Here is an 18,350-nt window from a genome sequence, read left to right as displayed (position 1 = left end):
ACTTCCGCTGGAATTTACATGTATGAAGGAAATTGTTTAAATAAAGCGGTATGCTATTTATCCCTATAATGAGTAGTTTAACAGTGACAATTAGAAAGGAAATTCTACAAGCCAGGACTCCAGTTACTTATTACTGCCACTGAAAGTCAATTAAAGTATCTAACTAATTACAGGGATTGGGATCATCTGTCATCTGGCAAATCATATTAGAGGGAAGAGGGCCTTGGTTTGTTTTTGAAAGTGTGTGATCTAGTCTCCATCATGCTGGTTAATTTTTGGACAAGGGAGTGAATGAGGGGTCTTGCCCCACACATCTGCAGATCTGTTCACCTGGGAAGCTCCAGAAATGTTAGCTGTATTTCCATCCAGCCTCAGCTGCTATACAAAGAGCAAGAGTTGGCCAGGAGATGGATGGAGAGAGATCCACTCTGCCAGACCAATCATTCACCAAGAATATCGTTCTTCAACTCAAGAGCCTGTAGTGATTCCTTGAAGCCTCCTATAGCAAGTTCTTACTCCTTTGCCCACTCCCAAGCCTGCTCTCCTACCACTCCCCAGCACTTCTGTCAATCATCTGGGTCAGCTAACTGTTTCACAAATGTTATCATCATGACTTAAACCCCATCTGTGTTTTTTCTCAGCCTGTTAGTTAAGATGCATTCTACCCCTCTCTTCTGCCTATCCAAACTCTTCTCACCCTTAAAGACTCAGCTCTGGTCCTGATTCCTGCTTCATGCAGAATCCAATACAGAAGATCTTTCCTGTACACCGCCTCTGGGGTTTGGAGTTTATCACTCAACGGTTCTCAGATTGTGAACGGGCTACATCTTAAGTCTTTGCTTCCTGCCCAGCATGTGGGATACATTTACAACCCCGTAGTGTTAACCCCCTGATTCTTGGTTTCTGTTATTACTGCATTTAGTCTCATGTTTAGTAAAGTATCTTAATCAGACCTAGCTAGCATTCTTTTGTTAAATTAAATTTAGCCTAAAGCACCTCCTTACGTATTTGAAGTCCAACGTGAAGGTTTCTCCATATATAGTAACCTAACTGGATGTGTAAACAGACTGTAATTTACTTTTGCACCAATCACTGAGTTTTGGCCATTCAAAGGCAGCCAACTGTTCAAACTGTGTTCACATAAGACAAATGCCAAGCTGTAATCAAAATCTGGCTGCTTCTGTACCTCACTTTCCTTTATCTGTTCATAAATCCTCTCCAACCACATAGCAGTGTGGAGACTATCTGAACCTATTCTGGTTCAGGGGGCCTGCCTAATTTGCAAATCATTCTTTGCTCAGTCGAACTCTATTAAATTTAATTTGTCTTAAGTTTTGCTTTGAACACCTTCATTTGTTCACTCCTTCGCTCATTCAGCACATGTTTAGGATGGCTTCTTAGAGCAAGACACTTCAACAACGACTTCTAAGTCTGCGTCCCGGGCATCCTCTCCTACCACATGGCCTCAGTGGGAAGCTGCATGTGCTCATACCACCAAGAACAAATCAAGGAGTCTCTTAATGCTCACTGATCCTTCTTTGGCCAACACTTACAGGGAAATGGCTATAAAAGCACTTACAAATATTAAAAAATTGAGCTCTCACCCCTCAGCTCCACACAGCTCTCCCCAGAGCAGTCCCAGAGCAAACCAGGAGACAAAGAGGGGAAAATATTTTCAAATGATCTTCTGAATGACTTCAGAGCTTACATAAGGTTCAAGTTTAGTTCAAGGGATGGGCAAAAGTTGGGTCAGCCAGCTATGCTAGGGTCAGCCAGACACTGGGGTCAGCTGGCCATGTTTGGGTTGAAGCAAGAACATTTCTGTACTTCACATCCCAAGACAGATATTGGAATTTTAACTTTCCTTCTTGCAGTTTCTTTATGTTTTAATAGCTCATTTCACCGTGGAGTGATACTTCCCAGAGGATCTATTTTCTCACTCTTCCCACTCCTGGCATGTCCTTTGGCATCTCATGTTCTGCACCTGTGGTGTTTAGACTTTGTATCTCCACTAGCATTTGTCTCCAATACATTGTTTGTGGAAAAATGAACATACTGCATGTGTCCAAGGAAACTGAGTAGGAAGAAACAAGAAACCTGACCAATGTGAAAATGCACTAAGTTTTTTCATTAAAGCTTCTTACTATTTTCTGCAGGAAATATTGCCTATAACAAAGCATTGAAAATGGAATATTCTCAGGCATCAAACATAAAGGCAGGATTGATAGGTTCAACAACAGATTATATCACAAAGGACTGCTTAAAACTCTTCAATGCTCCACCTCTCTGACAGTACTCAGCACATTGCATCGAAACTATTGTATTTTCCTTGCAACCCCCACACTAAAATAATTAAGAGTATACAGCTGTATGTGTTCCTGGTACCTAGCATGGTGCCTGGCACCCAGTAGGCCCTAGTAAATATTTGTATTTGGTTACATAAGTACCATGTTCTAAGTACAGAGGTTTCAAAATGCCCAGATACATAGTAGCCATCTTCAAGAAATTCAAACCCTAGTGCTGTGATTCCCAAGCCTGAGTGATCTTCAGAACTGCTCACAAAGCTGTAAAAGTACAGATTTCCAAGACTCATCTCCAGAGATGCTAATTCAATAGGTCTACATAAGGGCTCAGAATTCTACATTTTTAATAAGCTTTCCAGATATCTCTAATTATCAGCTAAATTGGGAATCATTGGTCTAGAGGGTAATAATAAAGCCTTGTTTTTACATCTCTTTTCCTACATATAAAGTATTTTCATATCCATTATCTCACTTGATTGTTACTCTTTGAGGGGGGTAACATACCCTGCAGGTTACAAATGTGGAAGTGAAGCTGACAGAATTTATAAAGTTGGTGAATTCAGAACCTGAATTTGTACACAGGATTTCCATCCAAAAGCTCGACAGTGTTTCTATCTCACCAATCCTTCCTGAGAGTGATGACCCAGGTTAGCGCTTTTAAATAAAGAGTAAAAAACCACAGGTCATATTACATGAACAGCTAGTATGTTTGAGTCACTCTCTTAGGTTCTTCGGGAGAGATGAAGTAAAAGGAAAATATTGCCTTCTCCCCCAACCCATCCCTGAGAATGACACCGTAGAGAAGAACAATTATAGGGACAGAGCCTCTCAGTGACAGCAAACAATGAAGGTTATTTCCTTATAGGCACATTTGACATGGAAAATACTAACAAAGTCAATCCAAACAGGTGCAATAGGCTTGGTTCATGTGTCACATGGTCCTTTGGTAGAGACTACATGGTGAAGCAGACAGCAAACCAAATGCAATTCTTCAACTGAACATGGTTCATTAATTCAGTGCTCTCGCTTTTCTCCGAGTTGTTACCTCCTAGCCCACTTTGTTTTACTCTACCATCTGCAGTGTGGCTGAGATAACTCATTGAAGGCTTTATCCCACTATTATAATATAATCCAATATGACATTAACAGGGCATTTTATAGCAGACATGAAAATTCCAGCTGCCTTTCTGGATTAGTAACACAGCGAGTTTCATTTTACAATTACAAACTACAAGAGAGCAATGCCAGCAAAAGGCACCTCCATTTTCTATGCCAGTACGCGACCTGCAGCTTTTCCCTGCCACCTCCCTGACAGGAAGAGGCCAGAGGTCCAACAGTGTGGACACAGAGCTATCTCATCATTCAAGGACATGGTCCCTTCAGGCTGGGAGACACACAATGAGGCTCCATGAAGCATACAGAGGACTTGTGCTGACCACAAGAAAATAGGAGACAAGCCACTGAAAAAAGAACCAGAAAGAAATGAAAGTTTTTAGTCTTTGATCTCTTTTAAATTCTGCTTGGAAGTGTTTCTGGGCAGAAGAACATCTCATTAAGATTTTTTTGTTTTCACTCTTCTATGTGGTAGTACTAGGTATTACCAGAGGAAGTTAGGGAGGGAAGATGGAAAAGACAAATGTTCCTAGTCATTTTTCAGAGCATTGACATTCAGGGAAAATGACTGACAGCTTCTGTTTCCTTATACTCACAATTGGACATTAACAACTCTGAAAGGTTAGTGTCTTGATGAAGGTGGCATTCTGTGATAACTCTCCCTTTATGGCCTCCTGGGTTGGGATTTTATGGCCTAATCATACTAAAATCAGATTTCACTGGGCCCACTGAATTATACACACACAAATACAAGTTCAGACCACCTTTTATGTAATCACTCTGGGAAGCTACATGCTTGATGGGAACCTCCTTTTTTTAAAATGAGCATTATGGTCAATGGCATATTCATTCAGCCATGGAATATATATTTACTGACATCTATTATTACAAGGTCAAGGGCAAGTTGCCACTGCTAAGATGAGATGAGACAGCAAAAGCAGCCAGAGATCATCCTGAGTAGGTGCAATTTGGAACAGCCCACAGAGAGGAGCCCAGCTGCAGCCCACACGGTGCTTACTTCCCACTGGATGTAGATGAAGGCAGGGGAATGGGGGGTGGAGGCTATAGTAGCCCATGAAATTTGCATGGGGAAAGTCTCAGATTTGAAGACTGATTCACATTACTTCTAATATAACAGTTTCTCTTTTTCTGTGATCAGTGTTATTCATGGACATTTCTTTAGTAACAAATGTTATATCCAAAGGCATGGAATAAATGACTTTTATATTGGTGTGGTATTGTCTCTGAGCTCCAGCATTTTTAGTGGGGAGAAGTACACTTTGAAATAAACAAAAACAAGGTCTCTTACCAGGATAGGAACCATGAAAGCAGATCTAAGTGACCATGCATATCTAAAAGAATGGTTGTGGTGGGCCGGACTCTCAAGGGGAGCCAATGAGGTTGCCAACTTTACTGCCTCTGGGCCAGCTGCCTTAGCGCCTCCATTAGGAGCTCTCATTGTCCTTGTAAAGGTCTGCAGTTACAGTCATTCATCCTTCAAAAGGAGAGGACATAGAGACCTTATGTAAAATGTCTTGCAAGCTAGGTGATCCACATTTTATGGTTTTTGTAAAACTTGTGGCCATTGTAGTCTTGATTTAATCTTGGTTTTAGGACTTCACCACAAACTGAGCATTGTCTTTACATAACCATCTGCTCTGTAAGCAGAGCGTTTTCAGTCTGCTATGTTAAAGGCCTGAGCATTGTTTTAAAGAACTTTCTGCTGGAAAGTCTCTGCTGAGACATCCCTTGGCCTGGTTTCTGCTGCTAAGCCTCACAGCCTGTGTAAGCACACAGATTAATTATTTAAACAGGGCCCTGGACATATTGAACCCTTCTATATAGCAACTTCAATGTATTATGTGTTCTTTAACATCAGTTTTAACTTACTCAGCTCTTTAAGAAGGGGCAAGATATGCCTGTTGATTACATTATTGGTACTTTGAGTGTCTTCTTAGGATGTTTATGGGGATGTCATTATTGCATGCCTTTAAAGATGACTGTTTAGCAAAATTTCCCATGTCTTTTTGAGATGAAAAAGCAATTAATGCAATCTCTCTAATATTCTTAATATGTCTAATATTATTAATAGCAACAAAGTTTAACTTGTAGAACTGAACAACAAACTGGTCAAAGTATCCCCCAAAAGAAATAAAAATCTGATAGTTTTTGAGAAACAAATTTAATTAAAACATTATTCTGTAATTCTGCTACAAAATGAGTTTGATTTTTAAAACATGTCTGAAAATGACAGTGTCCTCTTAAATACTGTTCTCTAGAGATAATCATTTTTAGGATCATGATCTTAGTGAAATATGTGGTTGATTTCTATGTTTATTGACACTATATTGTAGTGTAGTGTGTGTGTGCGTGTTGATACCTCCACAAAGAACCAATGTATTAGTGACAATTGAATGTAAGAAAATGTTTTATTTCTTTACTGGTGAAAATTTAAAAAGACATCTCTGTAGCAGGGTATTGGTCAAGTAACCTACTAGTTAAATAAGGGTAGAATTCTTTTTTTCAAAATATTGTTACGAAGTTTTATTTGGAGGGAGGGATTAATTTTCGGGATTTTTAGAAATAGTCTGAAATGATGTGAAATGAGGTCTGGTAGATAAAGTAGACCATCAAACTTGATAATAACATTTTGGGGATTTGTAACTATAATGAAGAGACCCATTTTCCTTCTGGCTCTGTGATGATTCTACCAAAGAGAAATTTTGAAAATGTGTGGAGAAAGGGTAGTGCCAGCAGAATACACACCACACGTGTCCTCATGCATGACTGCCTCAGAGGCAGCTATCATTTGAACTTAAAGAGTATGAGATATTTACTTACAAATCATCGTTCAAAACAGAATGGGAGAGGTCATGTTTAAAATATCTGTCAGTCAAAGCTGAGAAGCATTATTTTTTTAAAAAATAAAAATGCTTTTTTTGCAACCAATATCAGAGTAAAATTATTCTAAGAGCACATCTTGGGCAGAGAATCTTAAGTGCTTTTCATTTTTTGGATTAAGAAGAATTCCACACATCCAACATTCCTCTGTATGCCTTAGAGATTAATTTCTCACCACTTTAGATAATGTCAGTGAAGTCATTATGAGGTTAATCAAAAATTTTAATGCAAGAGACATATGATATAGGAAAATGTATGTACATGCTACAATTAAGTAAGAAGTGCTTTCTTTAGACATAAGTAATGAGTTGTCCATTAAAAACTAAAAAAAAACTCCTGGAAACTTGATAAAGTCTTTGTTTTAAAAGAAGTTGACTCTTAGTTGTCTTCATGATTAGTACATTTATCTATTCAGTTAAATCTAAAGAAATTCTGTCTGAATATATCCATTTTTAATTTTACAACTTTATTGTGGGTTTAATGGACCCTAAATAAGCTGCATATATTTAAATGTACAATTTAATAAGTTTTGCCTTATGTAAACATCCATGAAGCCATCACTGCAATCAGAATAGTGAACACATCCATCACCTTCCAAAGTTTCTTAATGCCTCTTCATAATCCTTTCCTCCCCATGAATCCCTCCTTTCCCAGACAACCACTGATTGCCTTTCTATCACTATGAATCCTGCTAATATAGAATTTTATGTAAATAGAGTCATGCAATATACTATACTCTCTTTTGCCTGGCTTCTTTCACTAGGCATAATTTTGAGAATCACCCACGTTGTGTGTTATCATCCTTTATTCTTTATTACAGTTAATTCTACTTATTCCTAGTATTCTAGATATTCCTATTTATTCCTTCTTATTTCATCATATAGATGTGCCAGAGTTTGTTTATCCATTTACCTGTTGATGGCTATTTGGGATGTTCCAGTTTTTGATTATTATGAATAAAGCTGCTGGCAACATTTATGTAAAAATCTTTGCATAAACATGCACTTTCTTTCCTCTTGGGTCATAGGTGAGTGTATTTTTAACTTCTTAAGAAATTGCCAAATTGTTTTCCAAAGCAGTTGTGCCGTTTTCCATTCCCACTAGTAGTGTGGGAGAGTTCCAATGACTGTATTTATATAACTGACCTAAGTCCCGATCTTCTCATTTAAACAGATATTAAGCATTTTTATTTTTTATCTTGTTGACTAATAGATAAATGACTTGATTGTCCCTAAATTGGATCACTTATGCCTTAATAACACAAAGATAAGTCTTTTACAGTGACCCCGTGCCATCTCTCCAGATAGCCCACCTTCCCTGTTCTCCCTCCCTCTCTCTTTCAGTCATTACCTTTGCTTGAGGAATTCTCATGAAAAATAACCCTGAAATAAAGGGATAAATGGTGAGAGAGAAGAAGTAAAGTCGGTAGCGACTGGATAGGGTTGCAAAGTCAAGGAGTGTAGTTGGGTAACTTGCTGTTTAGTTGATGTATTCATTAGGATTGGGTTCACCTTTATGTGAGAGACAACCAAAAATAGAAGTTGCTAAAATAGAAACTTATTTGGCTCTCTCATAAGAAAAGTTCAGGGCACTAAATGGCAACTATGGAATCCTTTGAGTTCTAAGCCCTGTTGTTCCTTGGGTATGACTCTTATCATCATGGTCTGTGGTAGCTTGTCTCCAAAGTTGGCCCTGACAATTCCTCTCTGTACTATACGCATAAGCTCCCCCAACTTCTTAATTATGGGGACTGTTTTGACCATTAGAATATAGGGAAAATGATATTATAAGGCTTCCAAGGTCAGGCCTTAAAATAATTAACAGCATTACTTCTTGCCCTTTGGAACTGTCTCACCATGTGAGGAGCCATGTGGAGAAAAGCTGAGGCACTCCGGTTGACAGCCCCGACTGCAAGTCAGCTCCAGCTGTCAGTTATGTGTTTGGCCCACCTTGGATGTTCCTGTCTAGCCCCAGAAGAATACAGCCCCAAATGACATCACACAGAGAAGAAGAACTACCCAGCTGAGTCCAGTCAACCCACAGAATCATAAGAAATAATAAAATCATTGCTTTGAACCACATGGCAATAAATAACCAAAACACATTCTAAGAACTGTGATTAGCCACGTGGTTACATGTGTGTAATCCCAGCATTCCAGGCAGCAGGATGGGTAGACGACAGGGGGTACACAACCTCTTTTTAAAAGAAATATTCCAGAAATTGCCAAATTGTACTTCTTATGTTTCATTGGTCAGAACTCAGTCATGTAGCCCTACCTAGCTTGCAGAGAAGCTTTTGTATTTTCGTAAAGAATTTTGTATTTATACATATATTTTTTAAGTTCTGGGGTACCTGTGCAGAACGCGCAGTTTTGTTACATAGGTATAGAACTTTTAACTAGACATTGATGAACTCAGCTAAAAATCAGGGTTGTGTTAATTTGAGGGAAAAGGACGGCATTGGTATTTTGTGAGCAATTGAAAGTGTCTGTCTTAGGTTTTTTGTTTTTTGTTTTTTTTTGTATGTAGTAAGATTAATTGGGGTTAGCACTGCTCAAAGGGGAATACATATTTCCTCAGAAACTCAGGTGGAAAACAATGTGAAGGAAAAAGTAACATTTTGAACAAGAGACAAATGGAAGGAATAGCCATCAGAGGATTCCAAGTCAGCTTTGTTAGTGCCACCTATTGAGATTAAGGAAGCAAGTGCTAGGTTCAAATATAGAGAAAGAAACTAAGGTCGGGGAAATTCTGCTTTGGGAAATTCAATAGGAAGTCAATGGTGAATAATAAAACGCATTCCTGAGCAGCACCAAGGACCTAGTGTGAATTTGTGGGGCAATCAGTGAAGCTGTTTGGGGAATTACTTTAGTAATGATCAGAAAACAAAAGCAGACAGTGGGAGATACTTGGGTTTGGGGACTGACAAGGTAAGAATGGAAGAAATTCATTTTAAAAAACAATGTTGGCATAAAAAAAGTGTGCGTATATATGCAATTATATATAATTTGTACATATATACATTTATATATACAATTATATATATAATTTGTATATATACATTTATGTATATATATAATTTGTATATATACATTTATGTATATATAATAAATATATACATGTATATATATTATATACATTATGTATATAATATATACATAATATATACATAATAAAATATAATAAATATAATAAATGTATATACACAAATTATATATATTTTATATATACAATTATATATATATTTATATACAATTATGTATATATATACCATTTATATATACAATTATGTGTATATATACAATTATGTATATATATACAATTTGTATATATACTCTCTCTATATACAATTTCACATGTGCCCAAATATATTCATTGAAATAATTTACCTATTCAAAAAAATTAAAGACCACAATAATAAGTTTAGTTTATCAACAAAAATAGCTAAAGAAGATAATATCTATAATACCTATATAAAAAAATCATGAAGATCAGATGATATCACAGCTTACCCCATCCTTGTTGTATGAACCCGGAAATGTCAACCTCAGTGAACTGCAGTTTCCACATCTACAAAACAGAGTTACATTTTCCATCTCAAAAGTTTGTTGTGGAGACTAAATAAACCAATATATGTATAGTACCTGGAACCTGGTGGGCACTTAATAAATGTAATCCTCTTCCTTCATTCTTTCTCCACAAAAACACACTCTAAAAAGAAACTGTGAAGTACTATTTACTGTGTATTAGAAAATGGTGTATCACTTAGAATAAGATTTACATTTTAAAAAATACGAGCAAAGAATTCATAGGCTCTTGAAAGTTTGGTGCTAGAACAGTTCTGAGTTTATGTCATCCAACCCACTCCTTTCAAAATGGAGAAGACGAAACTAGAAAGCTTACTTGGTTCACCCAAGATCATTCACCAAGATGGTGTAGAGATGAGCTAGAAACCTTGACCATCCCCCGTCTCAACTGCCAATCATTACTTAATAGAAAAATGTGCTACAAACACTTGTTCAGAGTCAAAATTATGTCATAGATGGAAATAGAACAACTTAAAAAGAGACATACAACGATTTCCTCACAAAATTTTTACCAATTACATCTAGTAGCCGAAATGTATTAGCACACAATCTTCTAGCCGACAAACTTAAATTCTTTATTGGAGGCTATTAAAATACTTGAGAGTAAATGTTGGAAGTAGATTCATAACCTTACGGAGTTTTTTAAATGAACAAAAGAAGAAAATATTTATATACTACGTGAAAATTAAAATTTCAGCCTGGTAGAAGACATCATAAATAAGAAATTTTAAAAATGAAGCAAATTGGGAAAAAATGACACTCTATATGACAGGCAGTGTACTGGTACATAACAAGTTATTATGAATCACCGGGAAAAATATGAACATCCCAGGAGAAAATGGGCAAGGGATTTGTACAAGCATGTCCCAGATAAAGAAATATATATAACCATTAAACAGAAGAAAAGAGTCTAACTAAAATTTAAAGAATCACATCTAAAAACAATAAGAGATATATTTACCTCTCAGATTACCAAAGATAAAAAAGAGTAATAATATCTCACACCTTGGTTAGCATATAGGAAAGGAAGTTTTTAAAAATATATGCCTAGTATTGACATAACTTTCCTGGAGGGCAATTTGGCAATTTCTATAAAATTTCTATGAAAAATCTTATAAAATTGTTGACTCAGAAATGCCATTGCCATGAATTTATCTTACAAGAGTACTTGCTCAAATGCCTAAAGATAATTTTTAAAGATGTATATTGCAGACTGAGTTGTAATATAAAAAAACTAGGAAGTCAACAAAATGTCCACTCATTGATGAGGAGAAATAAACAGAGGAACGATGTGTTCATATGGCATGTTCTACTGTTTAAAACAAACAACAAAAACAAGGTTGCTCTAAATGTACTATCTGGAAAAGTGCCAGTGACACATTAAGTTGAAAAGCAAGTTGTAAAGCAATATGTATAGGATGACCCTATTTTGTAAAAGGGGAAAGAAAGTATAGGTGTTTGAATATACATGGAAAAATGTCTTACTCAGAGACCTTAACTGAAAACAACAGAATTGAGCAGAATCTAGCTTAGGCCAAAAGGGATGATTTGGCTCATGTCACTGGGAAACCATGGATGGAGCTGGCCCTAGGGACAGCTGGATCTGGGGGTTCAGGTTATGTCTTCAGAGTTGTCTCTGCACCAACTCTGCTTCTCTCTGTGTTTTGCCCTCATTCTTTTCATTCCAGATAGCCACCTCCCTCATGTAACTAAAAAACTTCAGCCATTCATAAGCTGACTTCAGATCTTTCTAACAAAATGATCTGCAAAAGCAAGACATAGAATTTCCTACTAACTCTAGCAGGAACCTCAGGGAGAATCCTGCCAGTTTGGTCGCCAAACCCTTCCCTGAGGCGGTAAGTGGGGCCAGGGCCAGGGCTCATTCTCACTGGCCAGCAAAGCTCCTGCTTCGATCCTGAGAAGCAGTGGGGGCACAGAGTAGGGAGTGGTGGTTCCCCAAAGGCAGAATGGATTCTAGGAAACAATGTATGTCCACTACTATTGATACTGTAATTTACATAGGCAAATATGGGCCAGGCACAGTGGCTCACGCCTGTAATCCCAGCACTTTGGGAGGTCCAGGTGGGTGGATTGCCTGAGGTCAGTTTGAGACGAGCCTGGCTAACACAGTGAAACCCCATCTCTACTAAAAATACAAAAATTAGCTGGTGTGGTGGCGCACACCTGTAATCCCAGCTACTCTGAAGGCTGAGGAACGAAAATTGCTTGAACCTGGGAGGCGGAGGTTGCAGTGAGCCGAGATCAGGCCACTGCACTCAGCCTGGACAACAGAGCCAGACTCTGTCTCAAAAATAAATGAATAAATAAATAAATAAGCAAATATGGGGACTGTGGGAAATGGGATTTTTCAAAAAACCAAACTCCTACCAAATCTCTCCTTCTCATATACACACACACACACACACACACACACACACACACCCCTTTTCCATTATTTGATCAAAATGCAGCCTGTGTATTTCTGGACAATAAAGTGGTTAATTTCTTCTGGAAAGATACTGGGAAAGGAATTTTATTGAAGAGGTTGATTGGGCTTTTTCTGTGAGCAGAGACCCTGATTCTGTGAGATAAGCGGGGGAATGCCAGCCTTGGCTGAATGCTGCCATGGCTCTGCGTGGGCTTGTTCTGGATCACTCCCCAGCCCCAGGGGCCGGAGGACTCCAGGGCAGGGCCAGCCTCATGGCTCTGCTGTAGCCCTAGGACCTTCTGACAGCTGCTGAACAGGCTATAAATGTCCCCAGAATATATTTTTCTCTCCAGAAAGCAGTTAGTACACTCTCTGCCACATTGGAAGCTGACTGCCTTCTTTTCCTCGTATAGGCATGTCGAAGAGAAACCAGAAATGCAAGACCTAACAGTTAAACTCCTTAATTTGGATTCCACAAATCTAGAATTTGAGATAAATCATATAGGAGCTATAATAAAGTTTCTGTGTTATCTCTAAATAAAAGATTTATTTTGCAAATTATAGGATAAATAAGATTGCAGAGAAATGGGGAAAGCTACTTTTCAAGTACCATGCACTATTTCAGAAGTATCCATCAGCAGGTAATCATCTGATAAACTGATGACTAATTGTAAAGCACTGTTATCTATTCAATCAAGTTTTTTTTTTTAAAAAAAAACAACTCTTCCATTGGACACTTTGTAGCCTAGTTCCTAGTTACTATAAATATTCTGAAAAGCATCTAAAAATGGTATAATTCAGAATGCTTTACTAATTCAGTTTACTGGAGAATTTTTATTGTAGGATGGCTAAAATTAGTTTTCAGCTGTTATAGTGCTTATTAAGAGCATTGGTTTCTGAGGTTCAAATTCAGGTTCTATCATTTAATGGTATCTTGGGTAAGCTGCTCACTCTCTGAGCCTGTTTTCTCATTTTTATAATGGGACAACAAATACTCACCTTAAGGAATTGTTGTCAGGATTCGGTTGGAAGTTTGGTACATAGTAATCCATCAGTAAGTATTAATCTTTAATCTTCTTAATCACATATTGTGTTTTGAATGTGTCCAACTCTCCTAAGACCCTAGACATTTTTGAAAAAAAATTTTGGTTTAGTGAGAACAGAATAGGATAAGAACCAAATGGAGCTAGCCCTAACACACATGCTGGCCAAGTGCTTGACAAAACACCACTTTGTTCAGTACAGCAGGTTATGTCAACTCTGAGGAAAAAAACTCAACATTCTGAATCAATCTGTTAACTTCAGTTCATTGATTTTACGGGATCTGTGGATTATTTTCTTTAAAGAAAGCAACCTTACTTACCATGTTGTACCATTCCTATATTTAAAACCCAAAAACTAAAAAACTCTCCACCTCTCCTCCCTAGAGTTAGGTGGCATTTTGATCTATTCAACCTTGGCAGAGTCCACCAGCATAGATGGCTCCCATTTCAACAACATTCTTGTGCATGTGACATGCAGTCAGTGCTTACCCACAAACCACACTAGGGGATGAGCTAGGAAATGAAGAGGCAGACCAAGCAACTTGGTAAAGTAGAATGAGTGTGGAGAAAATAAAACAAGTGACAAACTGGGGAAAAATATTTGGCACACATCTAACAAGCAAAGGCTACAAAATTCTACTATAAGAATGCAAACATTTAAAAGAGACTACAAGTTAATCAAAAATGTCAAACAATCCAACAGAAGAATAAGCCCAGATACTTCTCTGCCAAGTTACAAAAGAAATTCGAAAGGTCAAAAACTTATGAAAAAAAGCTGAGTTTCATCAGTAATCGGGGAAATTCAAATGAAAGCAACAGTGGCTCACCAATTTTGACTATGAGATTTGAAAAAGTTAAACAGACTGATAACATCTAATGCTAAGATTTTTAAATGAGTATTCTCTAACATCAATTTTATTCATTTTCTATTACTGCAGTACCAAACTGACGCAGATTTAGTGGCTTAAAACAACACAAATTTACTATCCTATAGTTTAGCAGATCAGACGTCCCACAGAATCTCACTGGGCTTAGATCAAGGTGTCAGACTGGGCTGTATCCCTTTCTGGAGGCTCTAGAGGGAATCTATTTCCTTGCCTTTTCCACTTCCTTGCCTTTTCCATTTACTTGCCTTTCCCGTTTTCTTGCCTTCCAGAGGACGCCAGCATTCCTGGCCTCCATCATGCATCTTTAAAGCCAGCGATGTTGCAACCCTCTGATCATTCTCCTGTAGTCACCGCCCCCTTTCTGACCACAGCTGAGACAGATTCTTTGCTTTTAATGATTCATGTGATTAGATTGGGCCCAACTAGATACTCCAGGATAATTCCCCCATCTGAAGGTCCTTAACTTTAATCCCATCTGCAAATTCTCTGTGGCTATGCAAGGTAACATATTCACAGGCTCTCAGGATTAGGACATGGATATGTCTGGGAGGAGGCTTTATTCTGCCTATCACACTAACGGTTAGAGGATGGCCTGTTTGTAGGACAGTTTGGCAGTATATGCATTATCACTGACCCAGCAATTTGACACCTGAGTATCCCACAGAAACACTTGCACATGTGCATAAAAATGTACATTCAAAATGTTCATTGCAGCATCATTTGTGAAAGCAAGAGATTAAAACAAATCAAATATTCTTCGAAAAAGAATGGTTAAATAAGTTATTATATGACCATATTATGTTACAAGACCTCCACATTTTTTAAAAATATTTAAGTTTTATTTTAACTTTTAAGTTCGCGGATACAAGTGCAGGGGTACAAGTACATAGGTAAACTTGTGTCATGGGGGTTGGGTTTGTTGTACAGATGATTCTATCACCCAGGTATTAAGCCTAGTACCCATTAGTTATTTTTCCTGATTCTCTCCCTCCTCCCACCCTCCAGCTTCTTAAAGGCTTCAGTACATGACATATTGTTAAGTGAAAAAAAGAAAAGAAAAAAATAAGTTGAAGATAAACTATAATACGAATTTAAATTTATAGATTAAGAATTTAGAAAATGTCTGGAAAGATCTCCACCATTGGAGGGCTCTGAGAATTAGAATGGAATTGAGGATGAGGGATGGAGGGAACATGTGTGCGTGTGTGTGAATATATATACATGAATACAGTTATCTATACATAATACATTTTATATTTTTATATATAATGTATTATAAATATATACTAGGTCATCTGTATATTTATATGTGATATATATTACATATAACATTTTCTACATATTATGTTTATATATTAAATATATTTATGTATTATTTGTATATTATACACATTATATATTATCGGTACATTTATATGTTTATATTTATATATCTGTAATATTTGAATTTTTACAGAGGTATATTCACATGTTACTTGTATTTTTAAATATTAAGTTGTTTAAAAAACAAAGTGCACCAGACTGTAAGTCATGGGCACAGCTGTGTGACTTGGGCTACTCACTTTATCCTTCTGGGCTTTAGTTAAATAGTCTATAAAATAAGAAGTTAGACACAGGGATTCTAAATTCCATTTCAACTCCAGATTTTATGAATAGATGCAGCAAAAAGTTTAAACTCACTCTAGTAATATTTTGGTGATGTATGAAAAGGAAAATAGTAATTTCTTTATTGATTTTTAAAATCATGTCCTAAATTTTCTGGAATGGTCTTGACATTAAAATATTTTAATTTTTGATTCCGTAATATGTTAGTACTTGCCATATTGTATGACTCAATTTGGATCTCTACAGGCATTCCAATACACTGCTGGTGTTAATGCAAATTGGTACAACCTTTCTGAAAAGCAAATCACAACAGGAGAAAGTTTTTTAAAGCAGTTTAATCATTGACCTAGTAATCCCACATCTAGAACTTTTATTCTAAGAAAAAACACAGAGGCCGGGAGGGGTGGCTCATGCCTGTAATCCCAGCACTTTGGGAGGCCGAGGTGGGTGGATCACGAGGTCAGGAGATCGAGACCATCCTGGCTAACACGGTGAAACCCCGTCTCTACTAAAAATACAAAAAATTAGCCCGGCGTGGTGGTGGGCGCCTGTAGTCCCAGCTATTCGGGAGGCTGAAGCAGGAGAATGGCATGAACCCGGGAGGCAGAGCCTGCAGTGAGCCGAGATCGCACCACTGCACTCCAGCCTGGGCGACACAGCAGACTCCGTCTCGGGAAAAAAAAGAAAAAAAAAGAAAAAACACAGAAACACTCTAAATGTCCAAAATCAGGGAAATGGTTCAATAAATTAAGCTTCATTTGCAGGCAGCATTATTATACAGTCATTGATAATATTTCAAAGAAGTGTTAATAACACAGGAAAATTTATAATCAAATATTGAGTGACAAAATATATAGAAATATGTATATATTTCCTGTTCTCTGGCATAAGTTTTATGTACATGGGCCTAGAATAAAGATTGGAAGAGAGTGTGCCAAAATATTAAAGATGGATAACTCCAGCTTGTGATATTTAAAATGCTTTTTGGCAATTTCAAATCTTCACACAGTGAACTAGTATTTTCTTTAATCATAAAATCAAATTCAAATTGATCTCTGTACTTATAAATTATAATAAGCTTTTCAAATGAAAATTTTCACTGTGTTTATAGAAAAATTACTGATTTTCTTAACCTTTGGAGAATTATCTATTTTTAATTCTTCCTTTTTGTTTTGGGTTTAGTTTACTCTTCTTTTTCTAGTTTCTTAAGGTGGAAAGTAAGTTATTGATTTGAGACCTTTTTTCTCTTTAAATACAGGTTTTAGAGCTATAAATTTTCTTTTAAGGAGTATCTTTGTTGTATCCCATAATTGTTTTTATAAAATGTGCACTTTCTGAAAGTACTTCCTTTTTTTTGAATTTTCTTCTCCTTTTTTTAAAATTATATTTTAAGTTCTGGGATATATGTGCAGAATGTGCAGGTTTGTTACATAGGTATACAGATGGTCATGGTGGTTTGCTGCACCCATCAACCTGTCATCTACATTAGCTATTTCTCCTAATGCTATCCCTTCCCTAGGCCCCCCACCCCCTGACAGGCCCCAGTATGTGATGTTCCCCTCCCTGTGTCCACGTGTTCTCATTGTTCAACTCCCACTTATGAGTGAGAACATGCGGTGTTTGGTTTCCAGTTCCTGTGTTAATTTGCTGAGAATGACTTTCTAACTTCCTTTGTGATTTCATGTTTGATGCATTGGTTATTCAGTAGTATATTTTTTAAAATTTCCCCATATTTGTGAATTTCCAAATTTCTTTCTGTTATCTTAAATTAGTTTCCTTGTGGTCAGAGAATATGCTCTACATGATTTCAGTCTTCTTAAAAGTCTCAGGACTTGTTTTATGGCTAACATATTGGTCTATCCTGGAGAGAGTTCCAGGTAAATTTGAGAAGAATGTACATTTTGTTGCTGTTGATTATTCAACAAATGTCTGTTAGGTCTAGTTGACTTATAGTATTGGTCAAGTTTTCTATTTCCATGTCTATCTTCTGCCTATTCTTTTATTGAAAGTAGGATATTGAATACTGTCAAATTGCCTATTTCTCTCTTTAATTCTGTCGGTTTTTGTTTCACATGTTGGGGTTCTATTGTCAGGTGCTTATATGTGTATAATTTCTATGTCATCTTGATAGACTGATCCTTTTATCATTATCAAATGATCTGTCTATAGTAACAATTTTTGGCTTAAAGTCTATTTTTTTCTGATATTAATATGGCAAATCCAGCTCTCTTTTAGTTATTACTTGCATGACATTTTTCCCATCCTTTTAATTTCAACCTATTTGTATCCTTGAATATAAAATGTGTCTTTTGTAGATAGTAAGTAGTTGAATCGTTTTTAAATATCTATCCTGCCAGTCCGCTGGCTTTTAATTGGAGTGTTTAATCCATTTATATTTAATACTACTACTGATAAAGTAGGATTTACAGCTGCCATATTTTATTTGTTTTCTATATGTCATGTCTTTTTTATTCCTCGACGCC

The 18,350-nt window shown here is 36.9% G+C and overlaps 1 protein-coding gene across 5 annotated transcripts in view; it reads right to left on the bottom strand.

The window, feature by feature from the left end:
- Positions 1-13,934, bottom strand: part of LOC104007321 (uncharacterized) — a 205,383-nt gene extending 191,449 nt beyond the window's left edge. For 3 of the 5 annotated variants that reach the window (XR_010158896.1, XM_054655951.2, XM_054655953.2), the window contains exons 1-2: positions 13,332-13,450; positions 9,830-9,887 (exon numbers count right to left, since the gene is read on the bottom strand). Coding sequence is in view for 4 of the 5 variants with exons in the window: in XM_054655951.2 (XP_054511926.1) it covers positions 9,830-9,887; positions 13,332-13,384 (111 nt within the window). In the remaining variant the exon portion in view is untranslated. Of the gene's footprint in view, positions 1-9,829; positions 9,888-13,331 lie in introns of all 5 variants that reach the window. The other 2 variants (XM_054655952.2, XM_063815437.1) reach the window with 1 other exon arrangement.
- Between the last annotated feature and the right edge of the window lie 4,416 nt (positions 13,935-18,350).

The sequence above is a fragment of the Pan troglodytes genome, chromosome 6 (genome assembly GCF_028858775.2).
Source record: "Pan troglodytes isolate AG18354 chromosome 6, NHGRI_mPanTro3-v2.0_pri, whole genome shotgun sequence".
Lineage (NCBI taxonomy): Eukaryota > Metazoa > Chordata > Mammalia > Primates > Hominidae > Pan > Pan troglodytes.
This window is presented reverse-complemented; position numbering and strand designations above follow the sequence as displayed.